Source organism: Megalopta genalis, chromosome 5 (genome assembly GCF_051020955.1).
Source record: "Megalopta genalis isolate 19385.01 chromosome 5, iyMegGena1_principal, whole genome shotgun sequence".
Taxonomy (NCBI): domain Eukaryota; kingdom Metazoa; phylum Arthropoda; class Insecta; order Hymenoptera; family Halictidae; genus Megalopta; species Megalopta genalis.
The window spans coordinates 8773315-8799579 of NC_135017.1; the positions used below are offsets into that span (position 1 = coordinate 8773315).

At 47.7% G+C, this 26265-nt stretch overlaps 2 protein-coding genes across 9 annotated transcripts in view; one reads left to right on the forward strand and one right to left on the reverse strand.

Moving 5' to 3' along the window:
• trol (terribly reduced optic lobes) overlaps positions 1 to 22986 on the forward strand; it is a 195700-nt gene extending 172714 nt beyond the window's left edge. For 3 of the 5 annotated variants that reach the window (XM_076522130.1, XM_076522131.1, XM_076522134.1), the window contains 31 exons: positions 1056 to 1283; positions 1347 to 1484; positions 1895 to 2140; positions 2210 to 3080; positions 3143 to 3267; positions 4047 to 4224; positions 4289 to 4499; positions 4856 to 4996; positions 5063 to 5353; positions 5416 to 5618; positions 5932 to 6157; positions 6225 to 6601; positions 6720 to 7002; positions 7097 to 7529; positions 7652 to 7948; positions 8889 to 9031; positions 9099 to 9279; positions 9614 to 9886; positions 9966 to 10520; positions 10579 to 11002; positions 11123 to 11279; positions 11355 to 11640; positions 11710 to 11970; positions 12138 to 12404; positions 12601 to 12771; positions 13087 to 13356; positions 13537 to 13694; positions 13765 to 14066; positions 14435 to 14901; positions 16032 to 16197; positions 16478 to 17498. In XM_076522130.1, the coding sequence (XP_076378245.1) occupies positions 1056 to 1283; positions 1347 to 1484; positions 1895 to 2140; positions 2210 to 3080; positions 3143 to 3267; positions 4047 to 4224; positions 4289 to 4499; positions 4856 to 4996; positions 5063 to 5353; positions 5416 to 5618; positions 5932 to 6157; positions 6225 to 6601; positions 6720 to 7002; positions 7097 to 7529; positions 7652 to 7948; positions 8889 to 9031; positions 9099 to 9279; positions 9614 to 9886; positions 9966 to 10520; positions 10579 to 11002; positions 11123 to 11279; positions 11355 to 11640; positions 11710 to 11970; positions 12138 to 12404; positions 12601 to 12771; positions 13087 to 13356; positions 13537 to 13694; positions 13765 to 14066; positions 14435 to 14901; positions 16032 to 16197; positions 16478 to 16586 (8438 nt within the window). In that variant the 3' untranslated portion in view covers positions 16587 to 17498. Of the gene's footprint in view, positions 1 to 1055; positions 1284 to 1346; positions 1485 to 1894; positions 2141 to 2209; positions 3081 to 3142; positions 3268 to 4046; positions 4225 to 4288; positions 4500 to 4855; positions 4997 to 5062; positions 5354 to 5415; positions 5619 to 5931; positions 6158 to 6224; positions 6602 to 6719; positions 7003 to 7096; positions 7530 to 7651; positions 7949 to 8888; positions 9032 to 9098; positions 9280 to 9613; positions 9887 to 9965; positions 10521 to 10578; positions 11003 to 11122; positions 11280 to 11354; positions 11641 to 11709; positions 11971 to 12137; positions 12405 to 12600; positions 12772 to 13086; positions 13357 to 13536; positions 13695 to 13764; positions 14067 to 14434; positions 14902 to 16031; positions 16198 to 16477; positions 17499 to 18225; positions 18620 to 19088; positions 19456 to 19521; positions 19724 to 19787; positions 20139 to 20452 lie in introns of those variants that run through there. The other 2 variants (XM_076522133.1, XM_076522132.1) reach the window with 2 other exon arrangements.
• On the reverse strand, positions 16980 to 25234 carry ste14 (isoprenylcysteine carboxylmethyltransferase ste14). 4 transcript variants are annotated; one of them, XR_004490397.2, is made up of 5 exons: positions 24586 to 25234; positions 23503 to 23982; positions 23028 to 23240; positions 22061 to 22144; positions 16980 to 21955 (listed from the first exon to the last, which is right to left on the reverse strand). XR_004490397.2 is itself a non-coding variant. In XM_033471522.2 (4 exons), exons 1-3 carry the CDS (start codon positions 24781 to 24783, stop codon positions 23058 to 23060), a joined length of 861 nt encoding a protein of 286 aa, XP_033327413.2. In that variant the 5' UTR covers positions 24784 to 25234; the 3' UTR covers positions 16980 to 21955; positions 23028 to 23057. The 4 variants fall into 4 exon arrangements, 3 of the variants coding, with proteins under 3 accessions (XP_033327413.2, XP_076378251.1, XP_076378250.1); XM_033471522.2 differs by lacking the exon at positions 22061 to 22144; XM_076522136.1 differs by having other exon boundaries at positions 16980 to 22144.
• Positions 25235 to 26265: the final 1031 nt, after the last annotated feature.

Genomic DNA, 26265 nt, shown 5'->3' on the forward strand with positions numbered 1-26265 from the left:
GACCTTCCGAGAGACACACTTCTTTATGGATCATAGCCACGTGGCGATAATTAATGTCCGATTAATCTGTGCCCATAAAGAACGTCTCACACGTCCCCATCAACATTTATCTAGGCCACAGCGTCGTTTAATGCCATGCTCGTTACATGCAGGGTAACACTTTAATTATCTGTTGCGTGCCGAGGGTGCAGAGCAAGGCGAACAGCATTCTCAAAGAGACATGTTCATTTTCGATGTGCAGGGTGTTCCAGCTGCCTTGAGCAGGGACCATCGAATATGTCGCTTCTAACGTCATTCTTTACAGTTGGGACACTCCGTGTACAGGGTGTACGCGCGAAGATTTGTCACCAATTTTTCTAGGCATTTTCGGTGGTGCAATTGAAAAAACTTTCAGATACAATTTTGTCAGTGTTCGGTGGACTATATGGTCGTATATACTTCAATCTCAAAAGATGTTTTTTACGTAAACAAGTCAAGGTCACCTTGACTTTTTTAAATGGCAACATATGTTTTCAACGTCATAGGATTGTTGCTGACGCCGAGACGAATTCGACGGTGTATTATACTATGGTCATGAAATGACTTTGAATTCGAAACTTTTGTACAGACGTAATTTTAATGACAATTAATTTTGAACAAGAAAAATCAGTTTATATTAGATATTATACATATAGATATATATTAAATAAACAAATTTTTTCTGTTATTAATTAATTAAATAACTGTAATACACAAATATCACAAATATTATACATAATATTTGTGAGAAATGTGATATTTTTTGAGGTTTAAGAATATGCGAACACGTGGCCAGCTAAATACCGATAAAATCGTGTCTCGAACATGTCCGTATTGCGCTGTCGCAAAAGCTTGAAACCAGCAGCAGAACTTAACGCGACACCCTGTATAGCATGTTACATGTTCACGTAAAAATCCAGGGAACTTTAATCCGCATCACTAAATGGGCGTTAACACGAGCATGAGATTAATTTCGTACGAATAACAAGCTGCGGGGTCGCGTTAGCAAAATACTGCAACATTGTGACATCGATTAGGTCGCGAGGTGGTGTTCCAATGCCGAGACGAGGGTCCCGTGCGAGCCAGAGTCCGCTGGCTTCGCGGCAACAATCTGCCATTGCCTCCCGGCAGCACAGACGTCAACGGCCGCCTGGAGATCCCTAATATTCAACTGGATCATGCTGGATCCTACATCTGCGAAGCTGTGGGCTATCCTCCATCAACGTCTGGCCAACAGATCTCGGTCTATCTCCGAGTAGAGAAACGTAGGTGCCGCGGAATCGATCGGAACGAATGAAAAAAGACTAATTAACAAAACGTCATTCTAGTGGAGCAACCGATCACCAACAAACCCCACGTCTGCCAGTACGAAGAAGCGACCTGCAGCAACGGAGAATGCATCCCGAAATCTTATGTCTGCAACGGCAGGCTGGACTGCACCGATGGCTCCGACGAAATGCGATGCAGTGAGTCGCATTCTGTACCTTTTATGTCAAATTTTTAATACGTGAACATTTGTTTAACATATCTGGTAAGATTCTTCCAATTCAAACGAGACCAAACGCGACATGCTTTAGACCACATTTAATTAATTACATCGTGATCGATCTTATTTTATGTAAAAGGAAAAAATATCTGTAAAAACTGTGTCACGTGTGTTACAAAAAGTTCAGTTTTAAAACGTTAAAATTCAAAAAGTTATGTTATTGTATTATGAGTTGTTGTTCCGGGAATTCTAATCAAAGGACTAGCATGGACGTACGAAAAAGCATAAGGAAAATGCGAGCAGACCTCTAACAGGGACAATGTGGGAGAACTTCCTGGAATCGTCGCTCTCTTTCGCGATCTATTGTTTACCACGATATATCGTGAACAGGTCCCCACGGCTGCGAGCCTAACCAGTATCGATGCAACAACACCGAGTGCGTCAGCAAAGTGTGGCGCTGCGACGGCGACAAGGATTGCGCGGATAACAGCGACGAAGAGAACTGCGAGCCGAGCAAACCGGGCTCGCCATGTCGATCCACGGAGTACGCTTGTTCCAGCGGGCAGTGCATACCCAAGACCTTCCAGTGCGACCTCGAGAAGGACTGCATGGACGGCAGCGACGAGATAGGATGCTGTGAGCAGTCAATCTTAGCAGTCTCGACTACCTAGAGCTAGCTTCCTTGACTAACGCGTCGACTTTCAGCCCCCGTGTACATAATCAAGCCACCGCCGCCGATGATCAACTTGAACCAAGGAGAGGTGCTGGTGATCACGTGCATAGCCATAGGCGTGCCCACGCCGGAGATCAATTGGCGTCTGAACTGGGGCCACATCCCTGCGAAATGCACCATGACGTCCGTGAACGGAACCGGCACCTTGACCTGTCCCGACATCCAAATCGAGGACCAGGGCGCCTACTCCTGCGAGGGATTGAACAGCGCTGGATTCGTGTTCGCGGTCCAGGACGCCATAGTGGTGGTGGAGAAAGGGGATCACATCTGCCCCAAGGGGATGTTCAACGACGGCGCCAGGAGCCTCGACGAGTGCATCTCCTGCTTCTGCTTCGGCGTGGCGCAGGAATGTAGGAGCGCGAACCTGTACACCTATCAGATCCCACCGCCTCTGGACCGGCCCCGCATGGTCGTCGCGGACCAAGCCCTCCGTCAGATAGTCGGCGACTTGGAGAACTTCGATGCCAGAAACGTCGGCGCGGACAGCGTCCAGGTTTACGCGGAACTCGCGGGATCCCCGTACAGACTTGACAACAACGCAGCCTACTTCACGATGCCGGAGCACTACCATGGCAGCCAGCTGAAATCCTACGGCGGATACTTGAAGTACAAGATCCGGTACAACGGCACAGGCACGCCGAACTCGGCGCCGGCGGTTATCCTCATGGGGAACGACTACCAACTGGTGCACAGAGGCAGACAGGCGATACCCTATCACGATAACGAAATGTCCGTCAGGTTCTTCCAGGGAGAGTGGCTGAAAGTTCAGGGTTACAACGAGGTGCACGCCACCCGGGAGGACATCATGATGACTCTCGCCAGGGTGGACAATATTTTGATCAAGTACGTAGCAAGAAATGGATTTTTCGGTGACGGATTTTCGAGACGTCGCTGGTTTGTTGCAGAGCGCAGTATGACGACTCTCCGAGCCTGGATGTCTTGATTAACAACATTGTGATGGACACGGCCGACGCGAGGAACACTGGCCTGGGCTCCGCCCTCTATGTGGAGGAGTGCCAGTGCCCCTCTGGTAAGCTAGTCTAACGTTTTTTTGAAAAAACTTTGGGGGTTCCAGGATATTCATAATTTAGAGTCCTCATAGTATAGGATCCTCATAGTCTAGGGTCCTCATAGTATAGGGTCCTCATAGTCTAAGATCCTCATAGTCAAGGGTCCACATGGTATAGGATCTTCATAGTCTAAGATCCTCATTGTCTAGGATTCTCAATAGTCTAGAATCCTCATAGTCCAGCATCCTCATAGTCTAGGATCCTCATAGTCTAAGGTCCTCATAGTATAGGATCCTCATAGTTTAGGATCTTCATAGTCTAAGATCCTCATTGTCTAGGACCCTCAATAGTCTAGAATCTTCATAGTCCAGAATCCTCATAGTCTAGGATTCTCATAGTCCAGCATCCTCATAGTCTAGGATCCTCATAGTCCAGAATTCTCATAGTCTAGGATCCTCATAGTCCAGCATCCTCATTGTCTAGGATCCTCATAGTCTAGAATCCTCATAGCCTAGAATCCTCATAGTCTAGGATCCTCATAGTCTAGAATCCTCATAGTCTAGAATCCTCATAGTCTAAGATCCTCATAGTCTAGAATCCTCATAGTCTAGGGTCCTCATAGTTTAGGATCCTCATAGTCTATGATCCTCATAGTCTAGGATCCTCATAGTCTAAGATCCTCATTGTCAAAAACCCCCAATAGTCTAGCGTCCTCATAGTCTAGGCTCCTCACATTCTAGGATCCTGACAGCCTAGAGTCCTTATAGTCTACGGTCCTCATAGTGTAATTACTGTGCAGGCTACGGCGGTCTATCGTGCGAGCAGTGTGCACCTGGATACCTTAGACGCGAAACAGGACCTTGGCTAGGCCAGTGCTACCGGGATGAGCAAGCCTGTCCTCCAGGGTACTACGGCGACCCATCTAGGAACATCCCCTGCCAAGTCTGCCCCTGCCCACTCACTAATCCATCCAATCAGTAAGTGAAAACGTCGTTCAATCCTTGATAAAGATGCCAACTACGATGTTATCGTCTGAAACAGGTTCGCCAGGACCTGTCATCTAGGATCAGACGGACAACCGACCTGCGACTGTCCAGCCGGCTATGTCGGCCGCAGGTGCGAGCAGTGCGACCAAGGCTACCAGGGCAATCCTCTGATACCTCGCGACAAGTGCATCCCGGTGCAGCAGTGCGACCCGGATGGCAGTCACAGTCCGCATGCCGATCCTCAAACTGGACAGTGCCGATGCAAGGTAGAAAACTTAGCTTGGAAACCGGATAATTCCATTAATATTGAAATCGGGGGGAAAGAAGAAAATTCTATCGATCGAGAGGGCTCAAGGTCATTTGATGGTCGTCGATGATCTTACGGTATTACATATTGTAGACTGAATAGTCTAGTAGCTTCGAGACGACATTTTTAAGAGATCATGGAATAACCTCGGAACGAACTTGAGCCCATCTAGTTTCGTCAAAGTTGTCTGATGTGTTTGGTACTGTCGATGCTCTCGTTTGTTCGGGAAATCCGAAGTAAGTAGAAGACAGCACAATGCGAGCGGTGTGTGTTGTGCCGGTATACGGTTTGTATTCAAAGCACATCTTTCCACAGCAATATGTCACTGGACCCACCTGCAACCAATGCAAGGCGAACACGTTCAGCCTGTCCTCGAGGAACAAGTTCGGCTGCGTCAGCTGCTTCTGCATGGGCATCACCAACAAATGCGTGTCGTCCAACTGGTACAGGAGCGACGTGAGTACCTTTGTCACTTTGTAAAATGCAGGCAACACGTGTCGATCATCCTGTAACGTCTTCTAGATCCAAATCTCCTTCACGAACTCCATAAGGAACTTCTCCCTGGTCGAGCTGAAGTCTCCCGACGTATCCATCACGGATGCCATCCGTCTGAACACGGGCAGGAGCGGGGAGATCATCTACAGGTTCCGTAACAGCGGGAACAACGACGTCTACTATTGGCAGCTGCCCAACATCTTCCTAGGAGACCAGATCACTTCCTATGGCGGGAACCTGAAGTACACCGTTCGATATGTCCCGGCGCCAGGCGGACAAAGTTCCAGGAACAACGCGGCCGATGTTGAACTGATCAGCGTGAGTAAAATCAACAACATATCGGTGACGAAGATCAAGATCATCATCCGATTGTCCCGCAGGCAAACGACATCAATCTGTTGTACTTCTCTCGAGAGTTTCCCGAGGCTGACACCCCGCACACCTTCACGGTGCCATTGTTGGAACAGTACTGGCAACGGACAGACGGAACCGAGGCTGACAGAGAACACCTGCTGATGGCGTTGGCTGACGTAAGGGCGATCAGGTTCAAGGCCACCTACACCACGCACACCGACGAAGCTGCGTAAGTCGCACCATCCAGCAAAACCTGAAGAACTTTTGGCGGTTGTGAACTGTATGTTGTTAGAGAGAATGTTTGGGTGAGAGAGAAAAGGGAGATGGGATGACGTTTCGTCCGGGGCCCGCTAGAGGACTCGTCGGTAAGGCTATCCTAGCGGGCCCTTGCCTTAGACGTTGGGATATCGGTAGGAAGGACGAAGTCTGTATATATAGGAATTGAGGCGGATCGGTTACTAGCGGGAAGAGGAGCCATCTGCTGGCGGGTCTAGAGGTAGCCGCCACAAACTCTTAACCGAAAGATTCTTCATCTCCCCTAGATTGTCCCTGGTGTCCCTGGACACAGCGGAGAAGCACAACACAGGAAAGTCTCGAGCAGTGGAGGTCGAAGAATGCAGCTGTCCGGAAGGGTACAAAGGACTCTCCTGCGAGAACTGCGACGTGGGATTCACCAGAACGAACGGAGGACTCTATCTTGGCATCTGTGAGGCCTGCAAGTGCAACGGACACTCGAACCAATGCGACCCAGACACCGGCGTCTGCGAGGTACCTTCGAACCTTGAACCTCTGATCGTCCTTGGGAACTGCTCCTAAACCGGCTTTCTGTTCGCAGTACTGTGCCCACCACACCACCGGCGCGTCCTGCGAGTACTGCGAGCCTGGCTACAAAGGCGACGCGACCAGAGGAACCCCCTACGACTGCACCTACAGTCCGGTAGAACCGCCACCCGATGACTGCAACTGTAACAGGGCAGGCTCGTACAGCGACTACTGCATAGAAGAACGGTGCGAGTGCAAACGCAACGTCGAAGGCCCCGAATGCAACAGGTGCAGACCGGGCACGTTCGGCCTGGCCGAGGACAATCCCGAGGGATGCAGCCAGTGCTACTGCAGCGGTATCACTGACCAATGTCACGAGAGCTCGCTCTACGTGCAGCAGATACCTGTCGGAGTCTACAATGCGCAGCACGGATTCACCTTGACCGATTCGTAAGTGCCTCGGACCATCTTCCTCTTCTAGATAGTCACACGGGTAGCAGTCTTGACTGCCGATACTCGCGAGCTATCGGGTGTCCGAAAGGTTCTCAGAGACGCGTTGCATCCGCAGGACCAGGCAAGAGGTGATCGACGAGGGCTTCGAGTTGAACATCGCCCTGAACGAGATCGGCTACCGCTACTCGGAAGGTCGAGGTCGTAGACTCTTCTGGTCCCTGCCACCAATCTTGACTGGCAACAAGATCAAAAGCTACGGCGGCAATCTCACGCTGACCCAGCACATCACAGCGTACCCTGGAGCTCAGAGCTACAAGGACCAGGACATCATTCTAGTAGGAAACGGAATCACTCTGTTCTGGACGAATCCTGTGGAGATCCAGCCTGACGTCCCTCTGGTACGTTGGCAACGTCGGCTAAACTGCTTGTCAGGCTATCTAGTGCTAGCCGCGTCATCGAATCTGCTAACTCTGTATCGTGCAACCTTCGCAGACCTACTCTGCGCCCCTGAGAGAATCCGAATGGAAGCGCCTGACGACAGAAGGACCTCGCGTGGCATCTCGAGTGGACATGATGACAGTGCTCTCTAACCTGGAATCGATCCTGGTTCGGGCCTCGCACAGCGACAGGATGACGGCCACCTATATCAGCGACATCAGTTTAGACACAGCAGTGGACATACCTGGAGGCAGGAGAGCCGTCCACGTGGAGGTCTGCAGATGTCCGACCGGGTACACCGGGACATCCTGCGAGTCCTGCGCCAGAGGCTACTACAGGGACACGAACGACCGCTCGACTAGCTACTTGGGCTCCTGCAACCTCTGCCCTTGCAACAACCACGAGGAGAGCTGCGAGATCGCGAGGACCGGACAAGTGAAGTGCCACTGCCTGCCAGGATACGGCGGTCAATACTGTCAAGACACTGGTACGTCGATTAATGATCTTGTCTCCCAGGCACCATCGACTATCCCCCTCCCCTCCCCCAGGTCCAACCTGAAGGTCGAGGACTGCGCCCAGATTTGTATTAATCAATGAATTCGATGCTAGGTGAATTGATGGTAAGTCTAACGCCAATGACGGGCACGGTAAAGCCGAACATGTGGGTGCTGTTCACCTGCAGCTACGAGTCCTCGGACCAGTTGTATATATGGTTTAAACTGACGCCGTTGCGTGGCTATCCCCTAACCGCAATCCCCGCGATACCAGGCGCTTCTATGCGCACTGGTAAGGGCGGCTACCGCAACTGGTACGTTTACGTGGAACTAGAGCCTTGCAACGTCGAGTGTTACATCCAGGACCGCGACGGCAAGGACCTGATCAAGGTCGTCACATCGATCTTCACAGGTTTGACGGACCACCGGGATTCATACAGTGTTTGTCCGTCCTTGGTGAACAGCATTCGCTGAGTCGATCATCATCCTTGCTTATAGACCTCGGTGGCACCTGTTATATCCCATTGTCGCTGGTGCAAGTGCTTAGGGTAGGGTGGTCCACAGTCGGAAGAGGCTAACGAGGAGTTACGTGAAACGGGATCTAGATGGTCTATTTAACCTTTTAGGTACGGCTGAATTCTGCGCGAGGCTATTTCTCTGGACGGCAGAGTCTGATATGTACTGTACAGAGTGTCTGTATATTCTGTCTGTATATTGTTAAGATACAGTTATATTGTTAAGATAAGTCTGTATATTGTAAATCGATGTGAAGACAAAAGAAGTGTGAAACAATGCATACGAAGACAATTATTTGATTCAAACGATGACCGATTGAGCTACTAGAGTAAGCCACTATAGTGGCGCGTCGTTCAGAGAGATGACATCCGCGGAAGCCACTATAGTGGCGCGTCGTGCCTAAAAGGTTAATTATTGATACGTTGTGGTACTTATGTTGGGCTTGGAGAGTCTCACGATCAGTTATTTTGTTTCGGCAATGGTCTAACTCACTTTGTCTAGACTATGGTCCAAGTCATTTCGTCTAGACCATGGTCTAAAAATCATTTTGTCCCTAAACTATGGTCCACGTTATTTTATCGAGATTATAGTCTAAATTATTTCGTCTCGACTATAACCGATCCAATCCAGTCCAAATATGCGTAGAAGGGCTTCAGGACTCGTTACCTTCTTCCAACTAAAAAGCTGAACATATCGTATCCATGTCGATGGATACATGTCTTTACATCGACCATGTTTGTGTAACCCTGTTACCATTCTATGTTTCTATGTTTCATAAAACAGAATCCACACTGTTCCAGGATCGAATTTGCATTGAATTATCCATAAAATTGCAGAGCATCACCGGCCAACGCCCATCCCGCCATACCCAACGATCTCACCGCCAAGGATCGTGGTTTACATCAAGGGCCCCGAGTTCCAGATCGTTGGAACAGGAACCACTGTCGAGTACCATTGCTCTGGAACGTCTTTGGACAACGTGAGTGAACCTTGCCTTGTCTCGAAATGGAAAGCACATTGTTTCCTACATCTTTGATTCGCAACAGGAACGCGTGGATGTGAGGTGGGAGAAGGAAGGTGGCCAGCTACCACCTGGTAGAAGCGTGGACGACAGTCGTGGTCTCTTGATCATCAGGGAAGTCAAGGTTTCGGACAGCGGTATCTACGTCTGCCAGGTCAGCGACGGTGTCCACGTCGCCTTCAAGAACGTCACCCTCACCGTTGGAGGTAAGCATCTATCGCAATCGTCTAGAGACCAATTGGTCAGCTTTTCTTAAACCGTTCTGTCTCGTGGACGCAGCTTTCCCGCAAAGCTTGCTGGAGATCCCAGGTACACCAAAGTTTAACGCCTCGGATGTTTAACATTGTCGCGGTAATTTCTCTTGTCCCTCAGCTTGGAGACGAAAATGGACAACTTGGGAATAGGAGATACGATTAATTCGTCTCTCGCGGCTCTTCTTCCCAAGTTGTCCATTCTCGTTCCCAAGCTGAAAAACAATGTGAGAGAAATTACCGTAACCACATTCGTCATGCTCATCTGTGAATCCCTGATTCCTTGAAGGCGTGAACCCAGTGCCACCTAGAGCGATGATCCTGCCCCCATCGTTGGAAGTGATAGAAGGTGAACCAGCGGAGTTCCGTTGCGAGGCAAACGGCAACCCACCGCCGCAAGTCGAATGGACCCGAGTGCACGGTGCCATGAACCCCGAAGTGCTCACCTACAACGGGATCTGGTCGTTGAGAGCAGTGTCGAAGAACGACGCAGCGGAGTACAGGTGCACTGCCAGGAACAACATCGGAGTGGACGAAAGGACAGCCATCCTCTACGTCAGATGTGAGACGATCTCATCAAGTACTAAACGCCGCAGAATTTCTTGAACCGTAACTCGAATCACCCTTCTCTCTGTCTCCAGCAAACCCTTCCAAGCCTCCCGAGGAAGGCATACAGCCCACGATAACGCCATCGGAATGGATAGGAGCAGTCGGCGAAGTGGTCCGGATCACCTGCACCCCGTCCCAGGTAGCGAACATCACCTGGTCGAGACAAGGCAATCTACCTCTGCCACCGTCTGCAAGACAGCGCAGCGGTGTGCTGACCATCATGAACCCGAGCCTGCACGACTCAGGCGTCTACGTCTGCATAGCTACCAGCCACGTTGGCACGGAGACCAGCAGGACAGTGACCATCACGATCCAGTCTAGAAGAACGGCGCCGTCGGTGAAGGTCAAGCCGGAGAAGCAGACGGTCCCTCAAGGCAGCATTGCCGAGGTCAGCTGCTTGACCAGCGGCGAACCGGGTGTCCAAGTCAGGTGGAGCAAGTACCTGGAGCTGATGAGCTCCCGCTCGCAACAAATTGGCGACATTCTGAGGATCACGAACGTACAGATCGCTGACAGAGGAGTTTACGTCTGCAAGGTCACTGGACCATCCGGAAGCCAGGAAGCTAGCGCTATCATCGAGGTGGAACGTGAGTAGCAACGAAGACCTTGCTCTAACCGCTTTAATCATTCGATTCTTTCCATTAGCTCGAGAGGCACCTTTGCTAGAACTCTACCCCAAAGAGACTCAGGCGGTGATCCTAGGAGGTTCCGCAGATGTCCAATGCAGAGCCATAGCCGGCACCCCTGTGCCAGAGCTGCACTGGTCTCGCAGCGACGGCAGACCCTTCGCTCACAACATCAAACAGCTCCCTGGAGGAGTATTGCGGCTGACCAACATCACCATCGGCGACAGCGGCGGCTACGTTTGCAACGCGGTGAACCCTGTCGGCACCACCTCGGCGGTGGCCTACATAGAGGTGCACACGCAGCCTGTGATCACCATTTCACCCAGGTCTGGCATCCTCACGGTCAAACGAGGCGACAGGGTGCGGCTGGTGTGCACCGCCACTGGGAATCCTCAGCCTAGCATCGAGTGGACCAAGCACATCAACGGCATCGTGCCTTACCAGTAAGTTTGGCATCAGACCTTCGTTAGACTAGGTCTGGATTTCGATGGAATAGCAACCGAGTGACCCGGCTCGAAGGACGAACACGTCGCTAATACGAACTGACCGTTCTCTGCACACAGCAAATCGATCTTCGAGATGAAGGCAACTCCGCAGAGCGCCGTCTACGACATTCAATCCGTCTCTCACAACGACGAAGGATCCTACACCTGCCACGCCATGAACGCGGCTGGAATCATGGAGGAACGGGTGCACATTCGCATCGAGGACGACAACGAGGTCCGGTCAACTTCCTCCACCCCCGATCCCGACCACAACTCGACCCACGCAAACAACGGTTTCTGAAAATTACAGGTTGATCCCGATCCAAACGGGCCCATCATAGTGTCCGAGAACAACTTCAAGATCCCCAACGGCGGCAAGGTGGAGATGCGCTGCCAGGTCGTTTCCGAAGTGAGCCACATCTACTTGGACTGGAAGAGGAGCGACCATCGTCCCCTCCCCGAAGGCAGCATGGTGCATAACGGAGTCTTGACTATCCCGGCGGTGGACAGAAGCGCTGCCGGAGAGTACGTGTGCCTGGGCATGGACCAGGGCGGCAATGTCCTCTTCAGGGCCAAGTCCTACCTCGAAGTGTCGTGTAAGGACGCCTTGAGCTTCGATCACCTAGTCTTTGTAACTCCGGTGCTATAAAATTGTGTCTCCATAGCCCCGCCCAGGATAGTCCTCAACCCGCCTAGACAGACAGTGGGGCCCGGCGAGAACCCGTCCATAGTTTGCAGCGCGACAGGGGACGAGCCGATGACCATCGAGTGGTCAGCCATAGGTCGCGAGCTCCCGTACAGCGTGAGCCGGGACAGAGGTGTCCTCCAGTTCCATGGGATCACGTACTCCGACGCCGGCAAGTACGTCTGCAAGGCCAGCAACGAGGAAGCCACTGCCGAAGCTGTTGCCGAAGTCCTGGTGAATGGTACGCTGCAGTTGCAATTGTAGGATCTTGGGGAAAAAGAGGGAACCTTCTCTGTTTCCAAATTTCCATTCGCGCTCGTGTCCTTAGAGGGTCCTGATCCCCACACGATTAGCATCTTCTTGTTTCATGATCTCTGATGCCTCTCTCAATCGATCGTCTCCTTCCAGAACGGTCTTACGAAGACACAGGCGTCAGGGCATCCCAGCGTGACGTGATCTCCTACGTGGGCATGCCGGTGCATCTACGGTGCACCGTGCAGGAACGCGCGACCATACAGTGGAGCAGGGAAGGCCAGCCTCTGCCATCGAACGTCAGGATAGAGGACGACATTCTGGAGATACCTCGGGCCAGGTTGGAGGACAGCGGAAGATACATCTGCCAGATCCAGACGGAGCGTGGCGTATCCAGCGACTACATCAACCTGAACGTGTCCCGTAAGTTTGGCGAAATGAAGGCCCCGCTGCGCGACCGAAGGCCCCTCCACGTGATATTCTTAGCGCTGTTCGCATTGATCCGCGAGTACCCGATCGGGACCGAGGGTTCCTCAGATTCAAGTTCTCTAGAGTTCGGAATATTTCGAGCCGGAACGAATTCAGCCCCGAGATGAATGACAATGGTGTTGTTTGATAGCTGACGTGCTCCCGGATTGCATGCGACAGAACCAAACGCACTGTGGGCACAGGAAGTGCATATGCAACGATCGAGGATGCATTCTGTTGGATTACGGTTGCTATATCTATGTCCAGTACATGGACAAACACGGCGAGAACTTGAACCGTCGCTATCTACACCATCGACGCGGTTTGTTCTGAGATCATTATGTGTTCCTGTGACGTCTCTCTTTGGGTTAACGCTTCCTCCCCTTGTTAATCCGACATCTGTCCAGTCGTCGCTCTCTCTCATACGTAGAGTTCATGTTAGTGTCATACCAGCCGCCCGGACCGCGACGGTCCATGTCGTTCCATCGATCCTCATCCCATGAACTTGTGCCGAGTACCGAGGGGATTAATCAATCGAAAGGTTTTGGAACACGTGGGAGCTGGAGCTGGGTTCAATTGTCCATGTTGGAAGGGACACCACTGCCAACGATCCCTGACGGTCCCGACTTGATTTCAGCCACGGTGATGCCCGCGGTCAGCGTGGAGGTCTCCCAGGACCCAGTGAACATCGGGGACACCATAGACATCCGCTGCGCCTGCACCGGCGCCCAGAATCCTCGCTACCATTGGTCCAGGCCTAATCACCCGCGTCTGCCGGCCAATGCTCAGGAATACGACAGCGTTCTGAGATTGACCAGCGTGACGCTGGCCGAAAGCGGGCTGTACAGGTGCACCGCGGAGACGCAGGAAGGCATCTTCGATCAGGATTTCAACCTCGTTGTTCACGGTAACGATTTCACCTCTATCACTTTTCACGTTCCCCGCGGAAATTCAGTGTCGCGACCCGACGGTGCGACCAAAGCAATTAATTAATCGTTCTGTTCACGCTTCCAAATCTCTAACGTGAGTATCCAACGAACTTGAGGCGGAAACACGCGGATGCCGAGTAACGAGAATCATTTCCCAGGTGGACACAACGACGCACCAGCGATCGAGACCAGGTACGCGCCCTATGGGTCCAGCATAGAGATGAACTGCAGACCTAACGCCGACCTAGAGTATCCGTTGAGCTTCCACTGGAGCAAGTTAAGAGGCCTGCTCCAAAGCGACGCGCAAATCTTCGAGGTAGATGAAAGAGCGACGGGTCACTTCAGGTCCGATCGATTGCTTTTGACTCTCCGTCCTTGTCTTCCAGAGCAAACTGAACCTGACGAACGTCAGGGCCGAGGACGCGGGCACTTACATCTGCACAGTGAACAACGACCACGACAGCATAGAGATACCGACGGTCCTGGTGGTGACCGGAGTGGTGCCATACTTCAGCCAGGCACCAGAGAGCTACATCGCCTTGCCCCCTCTACGCGACGCCTACCTGAGGTTCAACATCGAGGTGTCCTTCAAGCCTGAGAATCGAAACGGTATCATCCTGTACGAATCGGACGACGGAGTCAGCGACTTCATTATGTTGGCCTTGGTGAAAGGGTACCCGCACTTCAGGTAAGAAATTCCTGCACCTCGATATCGAAGGATCGCTTCGACCTTATTCAACTTCGCGTAAAACGATCCTACGACGTTCTTTCCGGGCTCGTTTCAAAGAGCAGAGTCTCTACTTTATTCCTCCTGAAGTAAAATTTATCAACGGCCCTTTCCCTTCCCCGGAACCAGAGAAAGAACTAAACAATCCACGTTTTCCTATTTTTCAAGCTTGGACGCTTGCACAGAGTTCAGCAATTTTTTCATCGAGTCCACGCTAACGCGACCTTGTAGAGGGAAGTTTGCCCTTCGCGATGAGCCCTCGAAAGTCGATCTACGATTTTTCCTCACGATTCGATCGTATTTTGAACGAAACCGTCCCAATGTTTCAGCTTCGACCTTGGCTCGGGCCAAATCACGATCCGCGCCGACAGGCCAGTGACCATGAGCGAATGGCACACCATCAAACTGCAACGCAACAGGAAAGAGGGCACCATGCTGGTGGACGGGGAGGGTCCTTACAAAGGTGTGGCAGACGGCAGAAAGCAAGGATTGGACATCAAGACGTCTTTGTTCGTGGGTGGTGTACCAAACAACGTAGCCCTTACTAAGCATGCGACAGTGACCACAGGGTTCGTCGGCTGCATCAGCAGACTCGTAATCAGCGAGAGGGACGTTGATTTAAATGACAATCAGGCCCGCGGCATCGGCATCACCAACTGCGAGACCTGCGCCGAGAACCCCTGCAACAATGGCGGCGTTTGCCAAGAGGCAGGCACCAAGATCGGGTACACCTGCATGTGCAGGGCCGGATACAGTGGAAAGCATTGCGACCATGTTGGCCAGTCCTGCTATCCAGGTGAGAATCAGTGATTTTATGCATTCTTGACAAAAATAAGTTGGTGACATTTAAAACAGTAACATAATATGTATATACCATTTCCAACTTGTTGAAGTTGTTAAGCAAAGAATGAAACGCCCAAGTGACTCATGGTTCTTGCAACAGAAGCAGACAGTTTTGATTTTGCATAATGATCCAGAGTCTGGTAATTAGTAGACTGTGGACTTCACGCATTTATGACAAAAATAAGTTGGTGTCATTTAAAACAGTAACACGATTTAAGTAACTGAAGGACATCAACTTGTTGAAGTTGTTAAGCAAAGAATGAAACCCCCAAGTGACTCATGGTTCTTGCAACAGAAGCAGACAGTTTTGATTTTGCATAATGATCCAGAGTCTGGTAATTAGTAGACTGTGGACTTCACGCATTTATGACAAAAATAAGTTGGTGTCATTTAAAACAGTAACACGATTTAAGTAACTGAAGGATATCAATATACCATTTTCAACTTGTTGAAGTTATTAAGCAAAGAATGAAACCCCCAAGTGACTCATGGTTCTTGCAACAAAAGTACTCAGTATTGATTTTGCATAATGATCCACAGTCTGGTAATTAGTAGACTGTGGACTTCGCGCATTTATGACAAAAATAAGTTGGTGTCATTTAAAACAGTAACACAATTTAAGTAACTGAAGAATATCAATATACCATTTTCAACTTGTTGAAGTTATTAAGCAAAGAATGCAACCCCCAAGTGACTCATAGTTCTTGCAACGGAAGCAGACTGTTTTGATTTAGCATAATGATCCACAGTTTAGTAATTAGTATACTGTGGATTTTATGCATTTATTAGAAGAAACAAGAGTGAATAGATTTAATAAAAAACTGTGAAGATATTGGAAGAATTTACACTAAAGCTGACTCAGTAAAACCATTAAAGAGAAACAATTAATTTTCATTTTATTTCTTCTTCTTACAATTGACTTGGCAGAATTATAATTTGCAAAAGCATCTCCACAGTCTAATAATTAATATCGGTGCTAGGATGTAATAGACAGATAACACGGAGGACTCTGGTACCCATCCAATTTAGACCCCAGGTTTATCGAATTCTCACTAATCCGAAGAACTGTGATTCGGTTTTCAGGTGCCTGCGGCGAAGGCAAATGCGTGGAAAACGAGACAGGTTTCGACTGCTACTGCCCCCATGGAAAAACGGGGTCCAGGTGTGAGAATTTGATGAACATCCACGATCCAGCCTTCCACGATGACAAGTCGTTCGTAGCCCATGACACGCCTAAAGCCTTCAGACGGTGAGCCCTCGTCATAAACGTGCACGAGCACTTTCTATAGCACAGTAGAATCGGTAGAATCGGTAGATTTATTCTGTTACCCTCTCACCGTGTTCGATGTTTCACCGGATTGCAAATCCTCGATAAGAACAATTATTTGATTGATATCTCCTTTGTTAAATGTCACGACTTTGCTCGACCTAACACCACGTTTCCCAGGACGCGATCGTCGTGATACTAACACATCGTGCTGTCTCCGTTCACCGGTGACCATTTGTTAATGTTGAACCATTGTTTTCAGGACGAGAATGAGCACTACACACAGTCGGTACAGTTCACGCCGCGCACAAGTTAGACCCGCACGATCGAGGCCACATCACCACAATAATCCGCACCACACGAACCATTAGCCCCGTTTTTTGTTACTTCGTCTCACCAAAAGTCCGTGCACATATATATATAATGTAGTACCGAAACGAAAAAGAAAAAGAAAAAGAAAAAAAAGAGAATACAAAACGACGAGTCATATTACTTTCTGTCGAGTGGTATCGTAACCCGTAGGAACAAATCAATTTTAACTGCTATTTATAGTTGTCAGTCAGCATTATATATATATACATATATATAAATATTATATTTTTTTTATGAGAAGTTTATTTACATTAGATTCTTTTTCTGCGTTTCCCGCCTTGTACGTGCCGTAGATCGTGAGAATGCTACGGCGATTTCGCAATGTGCCTGTATAGTGAGTAATTCCTTGGAATGAACCTCATGGTGCTGTAATAGTAGATTATCGACTACACTTTATTATTATTATTATTTTTATTATTATTATTATTATACACTTATTATATATATGTAACTCAACCCTCCACGGTCTCGAGCAAGGTGTCAATTAAGAGAATGCTAATTCGAAGAAGGCCGCGAGGGTTTCTTTTTTTTGTACAGCTTATAATAATACATGCCACGCATTGTGTTAGTCATGTTAAATAATTATCGAAGGAAAATCTAGAAGGCATTATAAAATTAGCTCACTGCCAAACGAATTGCACCCCGACGGAAAGACCGTAGACAATTCGTCGCGTTTGTTCAGTAATGACTGCCACAAGGAACACACTTACGAACACACACACACGCGCGCGCGCGCGCACGCATAAACAAGTTTTTGTACTTACACTGCGAGAACACGCGCGAACGTGCCAGAAGCGTGTTTCAAGGTCGCGAGGACCTCTAATATATTCGATAGGCTTTAGTGTAGCTACGAGCGTAAATACATGTTTTTTTTTTCTCGAGATGCAAATAAAAAATTGTTTTTAGCAGGAGTCACGTTGCCTTAAACATTCCACCACCACAGTCTTAAAAACAAAAACACTGCCAAATCAGAGGTGAGTTTCTTCAAAAGTTCCCGCTATAGGAGAAAATCGGTCGACCAGATCGGCTAGGATCGGGACCGACGACACATTCTCTCATAGTCCTTAGTAACGTACAGTGGCTAACGAAGGTATTTCAACGCCTTTTAAAACGGAATATCTTTTTTAGAACTCGACTGAATTACTTGAATATTTTTTTGGCGACAGAGGGACCAGTCTACCAGACTATAACTAGAATGCTTTTTTTAAAGGTCAACAAATTTTGATAAAATTTTCTATATGCATATAAATTACCGAGATCTATGAAACGCATTTTTTAAATTTTCATTATATAGACTAAGATAAAAAAGAAACGTTAAAAGATGAGAATTTTTATTTTATTTTGTTATCCTAAGCAGTAGCAAAATTACAAAAGAAACATTCTAGTTATGGTCTAGTAGACTGGTCCTTCTGTCATCTAAAAAAAATATCCAGGTTGTTTATTCCAGTTCTAAAAAAGTTATTCGCTGTAAACCTCAACTGAAAAATGCTGAACTCCTAGACAGCTATGACTAAACCATGCTCCGTCTCCCACTAACAGGAAACCCCCGTGAACTCGCATCCTCCAAACCCCTGTGAACTCGCCTCCAAAACCCCGGCGCACAAAACGACCTTGTCACGACCTTCGACTTCTCCCTAGGTTCAAAGCGGCTATGAACTTCAACCCTATGGACGAAGGGGACGGCGTTTTACTGTACTGTGCCCAAAGCGACGAGGGCAACGACGACTTCGTGTCGCTGGTCGTCAAGGACAGACGCGTGGAGTTCAGATACGACCTTGGATCGGGGACCGCGATGCTCAGATCGAGCTTCGTCCTTCAGCCAGGCGTGTGGACCCACGTCTCGGTGAACAGAGATTACAAAGAGGGAAATCTGACGGTGAACGGCGAGCCGACGATCAAGGACAGGTCGCCGGGAAGCGATCGCACAATGTCACTGAACACTCCGCTGTACATCGGAGGCGTGGACCGCAGGAGGATCGTGATAAACAAGAACGCTGGCGTGGACAGAACCTTTCGCGGCTGCATCAGCGACGTGAGTGCACTGACGAATGCACTGCTCGAAGGAATGTGCATAGACAAATTTCTGGTAAAAATTTGGCCAACTTTGACCGATGATAACTCCGCGAGAAATCATCGTACGAAGATGACTCTTGTTTTAAATTAAAGAGGAAGGATCGAACTTCGTTTTACTACAAACAACATCCTCGAAAAGAATTTTACAAAGTCCGTGCATTTCGTTAAACTCTGCAATTTTCGATATGACAAACGTCACCCCATGTTTAAAGGGTTACAGTGGCGAGGGTGCGTCAAACTTGAAATCGAGAAACAGTGTCTTAAAGTAGAGGTTTCAAGCTTCGATTTAAAAAAAAAGTCATCATTCTGCGATGATTTTCCGCGAAGTTATCGCCAGTTGAATTTGGTCAATTTTTATCCAAAATTTGTCTATGCTATAATTTCGTTGGACAGTATAATTATGCAGAAAACTTGCATCATCGTTTCAGCTGGGGGTGTCCGGTACGAGCGTGGACATACTGAAGTCAGCGATAGACTCTGCTAACATAGACGACTGCAACATCCAGCACCTTAATCAGACCAAGTTCGCCATAGCTACCACCACCCAGTTGCCCACGACAACGCTGTACGACCCTTGCAACTCCAACCCCTGTATCCATGGGATGTGTCAGAACGCAGACTCCCGTGATTACTCGTGCACCTGCGAATACGGCTACGTGGGCAGGAACTGCGAGAATATTTTGAAGCAGTGTGAATTACTCCTTCCTTGCAACAATGGGGGAACCTGCAGTGATCTCTATGGATCGTACAAGTGCGACTGTCGACTGGGTTACAGTGGGCAGAATTGCGAGAAACGTAGGTGTACAGAAGCCTCGAGCTCCTGTCTGTTACCTAATCCAAGATATTCGAACCGATTTTCAGAGGTGGAGATCACCTACGACGTTGCCTTCAGAGGAGATGGGTGGCTAGAGCTGGATAGGTCTGTGATGACCCATGACGAAGAGTGCGAAGTGCTATGCTTCGAGATCTCTACCAACCGTACCAAGGGGCTGATCATGTGGCATGGTCAGACTCCGAACGACCTCAACCCTGATCATTACATGGCCCTCGCTGTAGTGGATGGGTAGGTCCATCTCTCCAACTTTTCCTATTCACCTTTTCTTTCGTACGGAGCCATTCTTTTACAGTTACGTGGAGTACCAGTACAACCTAGGCACTGGTCCGGTGGTGATCAGGGTGACTGCTCAGAAAGTCGACGATGGAGAGAGACACAGGATAATCCTGAAACGCCAAGGCAGCGATGGTAGCATAGAATTAAATGGAGAGCACATGGAGAGCGGAGCAACTTATGGCACTCAGCAGACCCTGAACACCAGAGGCAGCGTCTACCTGGGTGGTGTGCCTGATTACGCCATGACTTACGACAAGTACCAGGATGGTTTCTCTGGGTGCATCTACACCATGGAGGTGCAGGACTCCAGGGCTATAGACATTGGAGAGAAAGCCATACGAGGCAAGAACGTCTTGCCTTGCACCAGGTATATATCGTCTACTCTTTTGCCACCGATAGGAGAAGACTCTTTGGAGAAGTTTCTCTGATTTAACGCTAAATCTATCATGGTCCGAAGGTTTCTTATTTTACAATTCTGCGACCTTCCAAGCCACCAGTTCCTTATTCGACAATTCTACAAACGTCGTAGACTTTTTCATAATAAATTCTGGAATAAATTAAATTACTGCAACAAGCTTATCGTTATATCTCGGTAGATTTAGCGTTAATTATGAAAGCTGACAATGTAGTAACTTACCGAACTGGTCGTCAATGACGCTTATGGTGTTTCATGCTGCCCAGAGCAAGATGGATCCCGTCCTCGTTGGTGTTCACAGACGCGGACACGGACATGTTCGACGCGTTTGTTCCCCCGCCCCCTGTAAACATAATCCACCCGAAGCCAGCGGCCAATCTGGCCGCGTACAACATCAAACACTACTCACTGTTAATCCTGCTCCAAAACCTGCTTGCCTTTACCATGGACGTTCGAGAACAGAGCGTGCTTTTTACAGTATTATGCATAGACACCGTGAACGCGGTCAAGTGTATACTAAGTTAAGTGTTTCTTGTCGAGGATAGGCCTGACAACCGTGTGTGTGTGTCCCCTCACTGGGAACGATCCCAATGAGCCGACACAGCCCGGGATAGTTCTTGTAATTATATTTAACTTTGTAAATTCTTTGACGCTTCGTTAAAGTCTGAGACGGGTTCCCGTGGTACGTAAGACCAACGCGTGTCCGACTGTGCTCCTAATTTCTATAGTTCAACTTTGACCTTTGTCTGTTTGGCAGTAACCCGGACGACAGACTACCAACCCGCGGTGATCTCGGAACGTTTCACTAGGACGGTTTACTTGGTCCCGAAGTCGCAGAGCATAGTCGAAGAGCCAAACGAACAGTTTTATATCTGTAGATATATACACATACACACACACACACACACACCATACGCGCGGTAATAATGTCGACGTTTTGTAATCGAACCGACCTGCGACGTTTTGTACAAGTTTTGTTTCCAAGGCGCCGCGAGCACTACGGCGCCAATTCAGTTTCTGAGTTAGGGGAATTCGTTTGTTTCGCGATACGTACTTTGCTTCTCGACTGCCAAGCACAGTGCGGCCGATCACCGTCAAACCAGATAAGCGTATCGGTTCACGTATATAAGTTCTCTCACTGCCATCGAATCCTTAGTCCCCCGATAGAACGCGTCAGGATCGTTCATTAACGAGTAAAAGTTGCATCCTCATCACGCTTCAACGAATTCTCTTGTAAGCGAAAGGGCGAACGGACACTTTGCCCTTTCATTACTTAATTAACTTAGCCTTTGTAACCATCGAGAACCCCCGAGGAAGCGGCGGAGATCAACACACGGAATGCACAATCATCGCCAGTAAGCTAATCGTTTCTTGTCTGTCGAGAGATCATGCCTGGACCAACGATTGGAAACCGCTCGCGACTCTTAGTTAACCCTCCATATTCAAGAATTTTTTCTGGTTCAACTAGAGAAGCTACAAGGTCCATTCCTACGTTGAATTGTTCCTCGGACTTTCCCGAATACAACGGTATATATTTTTGTAACATCGGCGGCGTTTGAGCTTGTTTAAATAATTTTCGAAGGGACCGGTGCACGCTCGGTTTTCTGTATCATGTTTCGTGCATCGTCTCTTGGTTCTTTATGAATCGTTTCAGAATGTTTGAACACTTGCAATTCGATCGAAACGTGTACTGTTCCACTTGGGAGAGTCTAAGGAAACTGGTGAATTGATTCCAGCGAGGGTTAACCACGAGCAGCGGCGGTGATCAACTGCAAACGAAAATCAACAAATTAATTTCCACTGTCCAAATGGACGGACTTTCTTTTCAGACGCTTCGAGCTCGATTTATGTGATATCGGAAGAAAGTTACTCACGAGGAAGAATCGTATTTAACGTTAAGGATCGGTGCTAGTAAGGTTCGTTGCTAGTTCTAACGCGATTTGTATCGGGCACGCCCGCTGAAAGTATGTACATAATCCATGATTATTATATAGTCTCTCGCAATCCTCGATGTTTCTTGTATCGGTCAAAAAGAGAAAGAAAGAAAATTACGTGACTGCTGTTTCTTAAGCTATGGAATAAGTTCGCTAGTCGGATGGATAATAGCCCTAGACAAAAAAAAAAGTACTTTCAGAATATCGTTTATTGGTTGCGAAATATTACAATGATACATTGTACTTCCGTTGAGGCCTCGTAGAATGAAACAAAGCGAAAGGAAGAAAGGAGAAGGAGGAAGATGAAGAAGAAGATGAAGACGGAACAACAAGATTACTTTACAGTAACGCCTGTCTGCCTGTCGAATGGTTCATTGTCAATTACAAGTGCAGAGATTTTTCTAGATTTGTATGAGAAGTGGATAACTGCGTAGCGATCAGTTCTCGTAGCCGACAATATTGTATAATTACCGACTTCCGCGTTCAGTTGCCAGACAGAGAGAGACATCGATTCATTGTAAATTGTCCGTGTACAGGGAACGTTTACGTTTACGTTAACGAACGCCAAAAAAAAAAAGAAAGAACACAGTCTAGCAACTTCGTAACTGTCCGAATGAATGCTTTTCTGAATGTCGACGCAAAAATGTTAGCCGCAGTGCATCACAGCCGTGGTGCGGTACATATATACACACGCATATATATGTATTTATGTAATAAGTATAAAAGCAAGCAAAAAGAAAAAAAATACCGTGTAACCGATCAACTTGAAAGTATCTATTCGTAACAATGAAAGTGTAGTCTATTGTTATATGGGATAATTCTTCAAAAACAAATGAGACAATAAATATAATTTTGTTAAGAAGAAACTGGTTAATATCGTCGCTGGGACAACAGGTCGGCCACTTACTTATTTATGCATTTAGACTGCGATCGGCTGCTATAAATTGGTTTTGTAACCGGATATGAACGGCAGCCCCGTGCCGACTGACTTCTGGTAATCGGCGTAGTCTTGCCCGAAGAAGTACAGCAGCGTGATCTCCTCGAGCAGGATACGCGAATGGAAGAACTTCCAGGACGCTATCGCATAGGCCAGTAAGCAAAATGGGTTCTGGAGTATCAGCTGCAAATCGAAATAAATGATTACACTTCGTCTTACCCTTCGACTTCACGAATTTTTCCTGACTTAACCATGGCAGCTACATGAACGACTCTTACGTAGGATAATTCTTTGGACTCTCGCGAATACAATGGTATATTTTTTAATAACATTATCGACATTTAAACGGGTTTAAATAATTTTTGAAGAGTCGCCTACCACGTGCCTAAGTATGAAAATTTCTTGGACCGGAGAAATGAATTTTTAATTTTCTTTGGATAATTACCTGTGTCCCAATGGACCAGTAGAACCACCCCACATAGCTGGGATGTCTGCAGAGCTTGTACACTCCGTACGTGACTAGTTCATGGTTGTCGTTCTTCTCACTCTGTACAATATGGTTAAAATTTTGCTTTGCCGTGAACATGGCCATCTTCCTCAACACTTCTCCACCGATGCAAAGTACTAAGCCGAAGTAGGATATGCAGGAGGGTTCCTTCATTCCTGGGAAATACTCTCTCTCCACGATAAACTCTACCCAACTGGAGCATGCTGCCACTCCGTAGGCTATGCTGTGGTTTAGAATGAAGCTGCCTATAGACAGAGTGCTAGGATTTATCCATGCTATGCTCAGGAACTCGGAGTAATGAAATGTAGCTAGTACAATAATGTAGACACCGAACATCTGCCACGAGGATGGCAAGATCAGGGCTATTAACAGGCCAATTCCATACGCATAGCCCAAGAACACTGCTCTAGTCGCAACCTGTAACAACGGAGACGTAATTAAATATACATATAAATATACGTGTACAAGGAGTCTTGGCTAAATATCTATCTTATTTATTGCATCATAAAATTTCTTAGGGCAAAGCTATATTATTTCAGACGGGAAATTTAATTCTGGAACAAATTTGATCGAAGGTCACCTTCTCGCGAATTTTCGACAATGACAGATTTTTCGATATTCTTACAGATCGTGAAAAGACAAATCCAACAAGTACAATAACCGTGCCCTTCGGTCTATTTAATCTCGAGATATTTGTGTCTGAAAGTTTGAAGGTCGTCGCCTTTCAGACACAAATCTTTCCAGACCGAGTGGACCAAAAGGTATGGTTATTACACTCGTCGGATTCGTCTCTTCACGATCTATCAGAATATCGAAAAATATACACAAGGTACCGTTCAAAAAAATAGCGGTGAACTTGAAATTTCATAAATAAATGAACTTGAAGAAAAACTTTCACCCGTCGTTACGTGTATCCTTTAAAACAGTATAATTTTGTTCTGCGAAATTTTATTATGGGACAGTAAATAAAGGAGTAATAATCCAATTTAACCAAGTAATGTATACATCCTGTATATTTACCTTGTAAGTGAAGTCTCGAAATGCAAATAGCAGTATGAAATTCAACAGTGCATACTGAAATAAATGCAGAAGCCAGATGTTGCTGAAGTAGAGCCGGTAAACGTCGAGCTCTAACCTCAAAAGGACGCCTGGCAGACTCGCCACTATCCCGGCCACAATGAAACAAAGTAAACTAATTTTCCCATCGTAGCACAACATTTTATGCACTCAACGATTGACTCGATGCTTCCGTAGCGTTCGAATAGATCACCATCGTTGTCTGACGGCGTAATTACTTAATCCATTGTCCACGAACACAGATTTAGGATCCTAAGTCTGCGCCACGGATCTCATCCTTTTTACGGGCAACGGACACATATCAATAATCTCCGATGTTGACAGATATCATGTTACTACGAATCAAATTTGTGCTGTCATCCGCTTCAAGATAACACAGAGACATCGTCCTCACTCCTTGCTGTTTGGATCAAACGGCACAGACTTCGATTGACTTCAATCGTTCGTTATTATTTACATGATTTAATCAATCATTCACATGCCTGGGCAGCAGCAAATGTCATGAAACGAATCGCAGAACATCCAGCGGACACGTCCGTGCCTTATTTGTTCAGCAGAATCCTCCATTGCACTAGTTATAAGCAATTTTCCATTTCAAGTTAAAATATCGAATTTTCCAGCAAATGATTCGTGCCACTTTCCCCGTAAGGTGCCACGTAAAGTCCGGCACGAATTATCTGCTATCTCCAAACACCCGAATAGCGCCAATTCATGCAGCGGCAAAACGCCCAAACTTCTCGCCGAATTAGTTACAAATTTCGCCGCTAGATGTCGCACACGATGCATTCCCGGTAACAACTAACTCGGCGACATGTTTGAGCATTTCGTCGCGAGATGTCGCCACCTACGATTCTGCCGGTAATTACCGACGCTATCCTCACCTGTCGGTAAATTGGCGAACAGTTTGGGCGTTTTGCCACCGCATGAATTGGCGCTGTTAGGCCGTTTGAAGACAGCAGATAATTCGTGCCGGAATTTACATTGCTCCTTACGGGAAAAGCGGCACGAATCATTCGCTCGTATAATCAGTTCTGGAACAACAAACTGATAACCGTTTGGAAAACGCTTTTCCGTCGAAGATCTTCATCGTGCGAGGTATCAAATCGAAGCTCGAGAACTGTACTTTACGCTAGATATATTTCGGTTCAACGATAATTACGATACGCGTTAAAAATTGAAGAAAAACCAACACCGTGTCCCAGATATCACATACTCGAACGCAAGGGTTTCGAAAAATGAACTTCTCTACACGTTCTCGCGAAGATTTCGCAATCCCCGCGGGTTCAAATTAAAGCTGGAAGAACGCACTTCACGCTCGATTAATCGTTATTCACTAATAATCCACCAGAATTACCGAAAACAAGCGAATAAATTACACAGCAGCCGTTGACAAATAAAATTCACAGAGCCCCAGCCGGGTTTCGAACGAATCTAAAATCCCCGAAAGCAATTCTCGCGACAAAGAATAGCGTAAATTAGGCGATCTAGGAAAGACGAGACGTGGCAAGCCGGCTGGCAAGTTCCGGGAGCGGGAAGCAGCGTCTGTTGCCAGAGAAAACAGGGGTGCAACCGCTTCGGGGAGACAGCGATCCAGCAGAAGTAGCGCAGCCGGTTTCCTCGCGG

Excerpts from the sequence above, each read along its gene's own strand:
- ste14 (XM_033471522.2), bottom strand. The coding sequence starts at position 24,783 with ATGTTGTGCTACGATGGGAAAATTAGTTTACTTTGTTTCATTGTGGCC. Across the intron at positions 23,983-24,585 it reads TTCGAGACTTCACTTACAAG|GTTGCGACTAGAGCAGTGTT; the intron begins GTAAATATACAG and ends CCGTTGTTACAG. Across the intron at positions 23,241-23,502 it reads ACTGGTCCATTGGGACACAG|CTGATACTCCAGAACCCATT; the intron begins GTAATTATCCAA and ends TTCGATTTGCAG.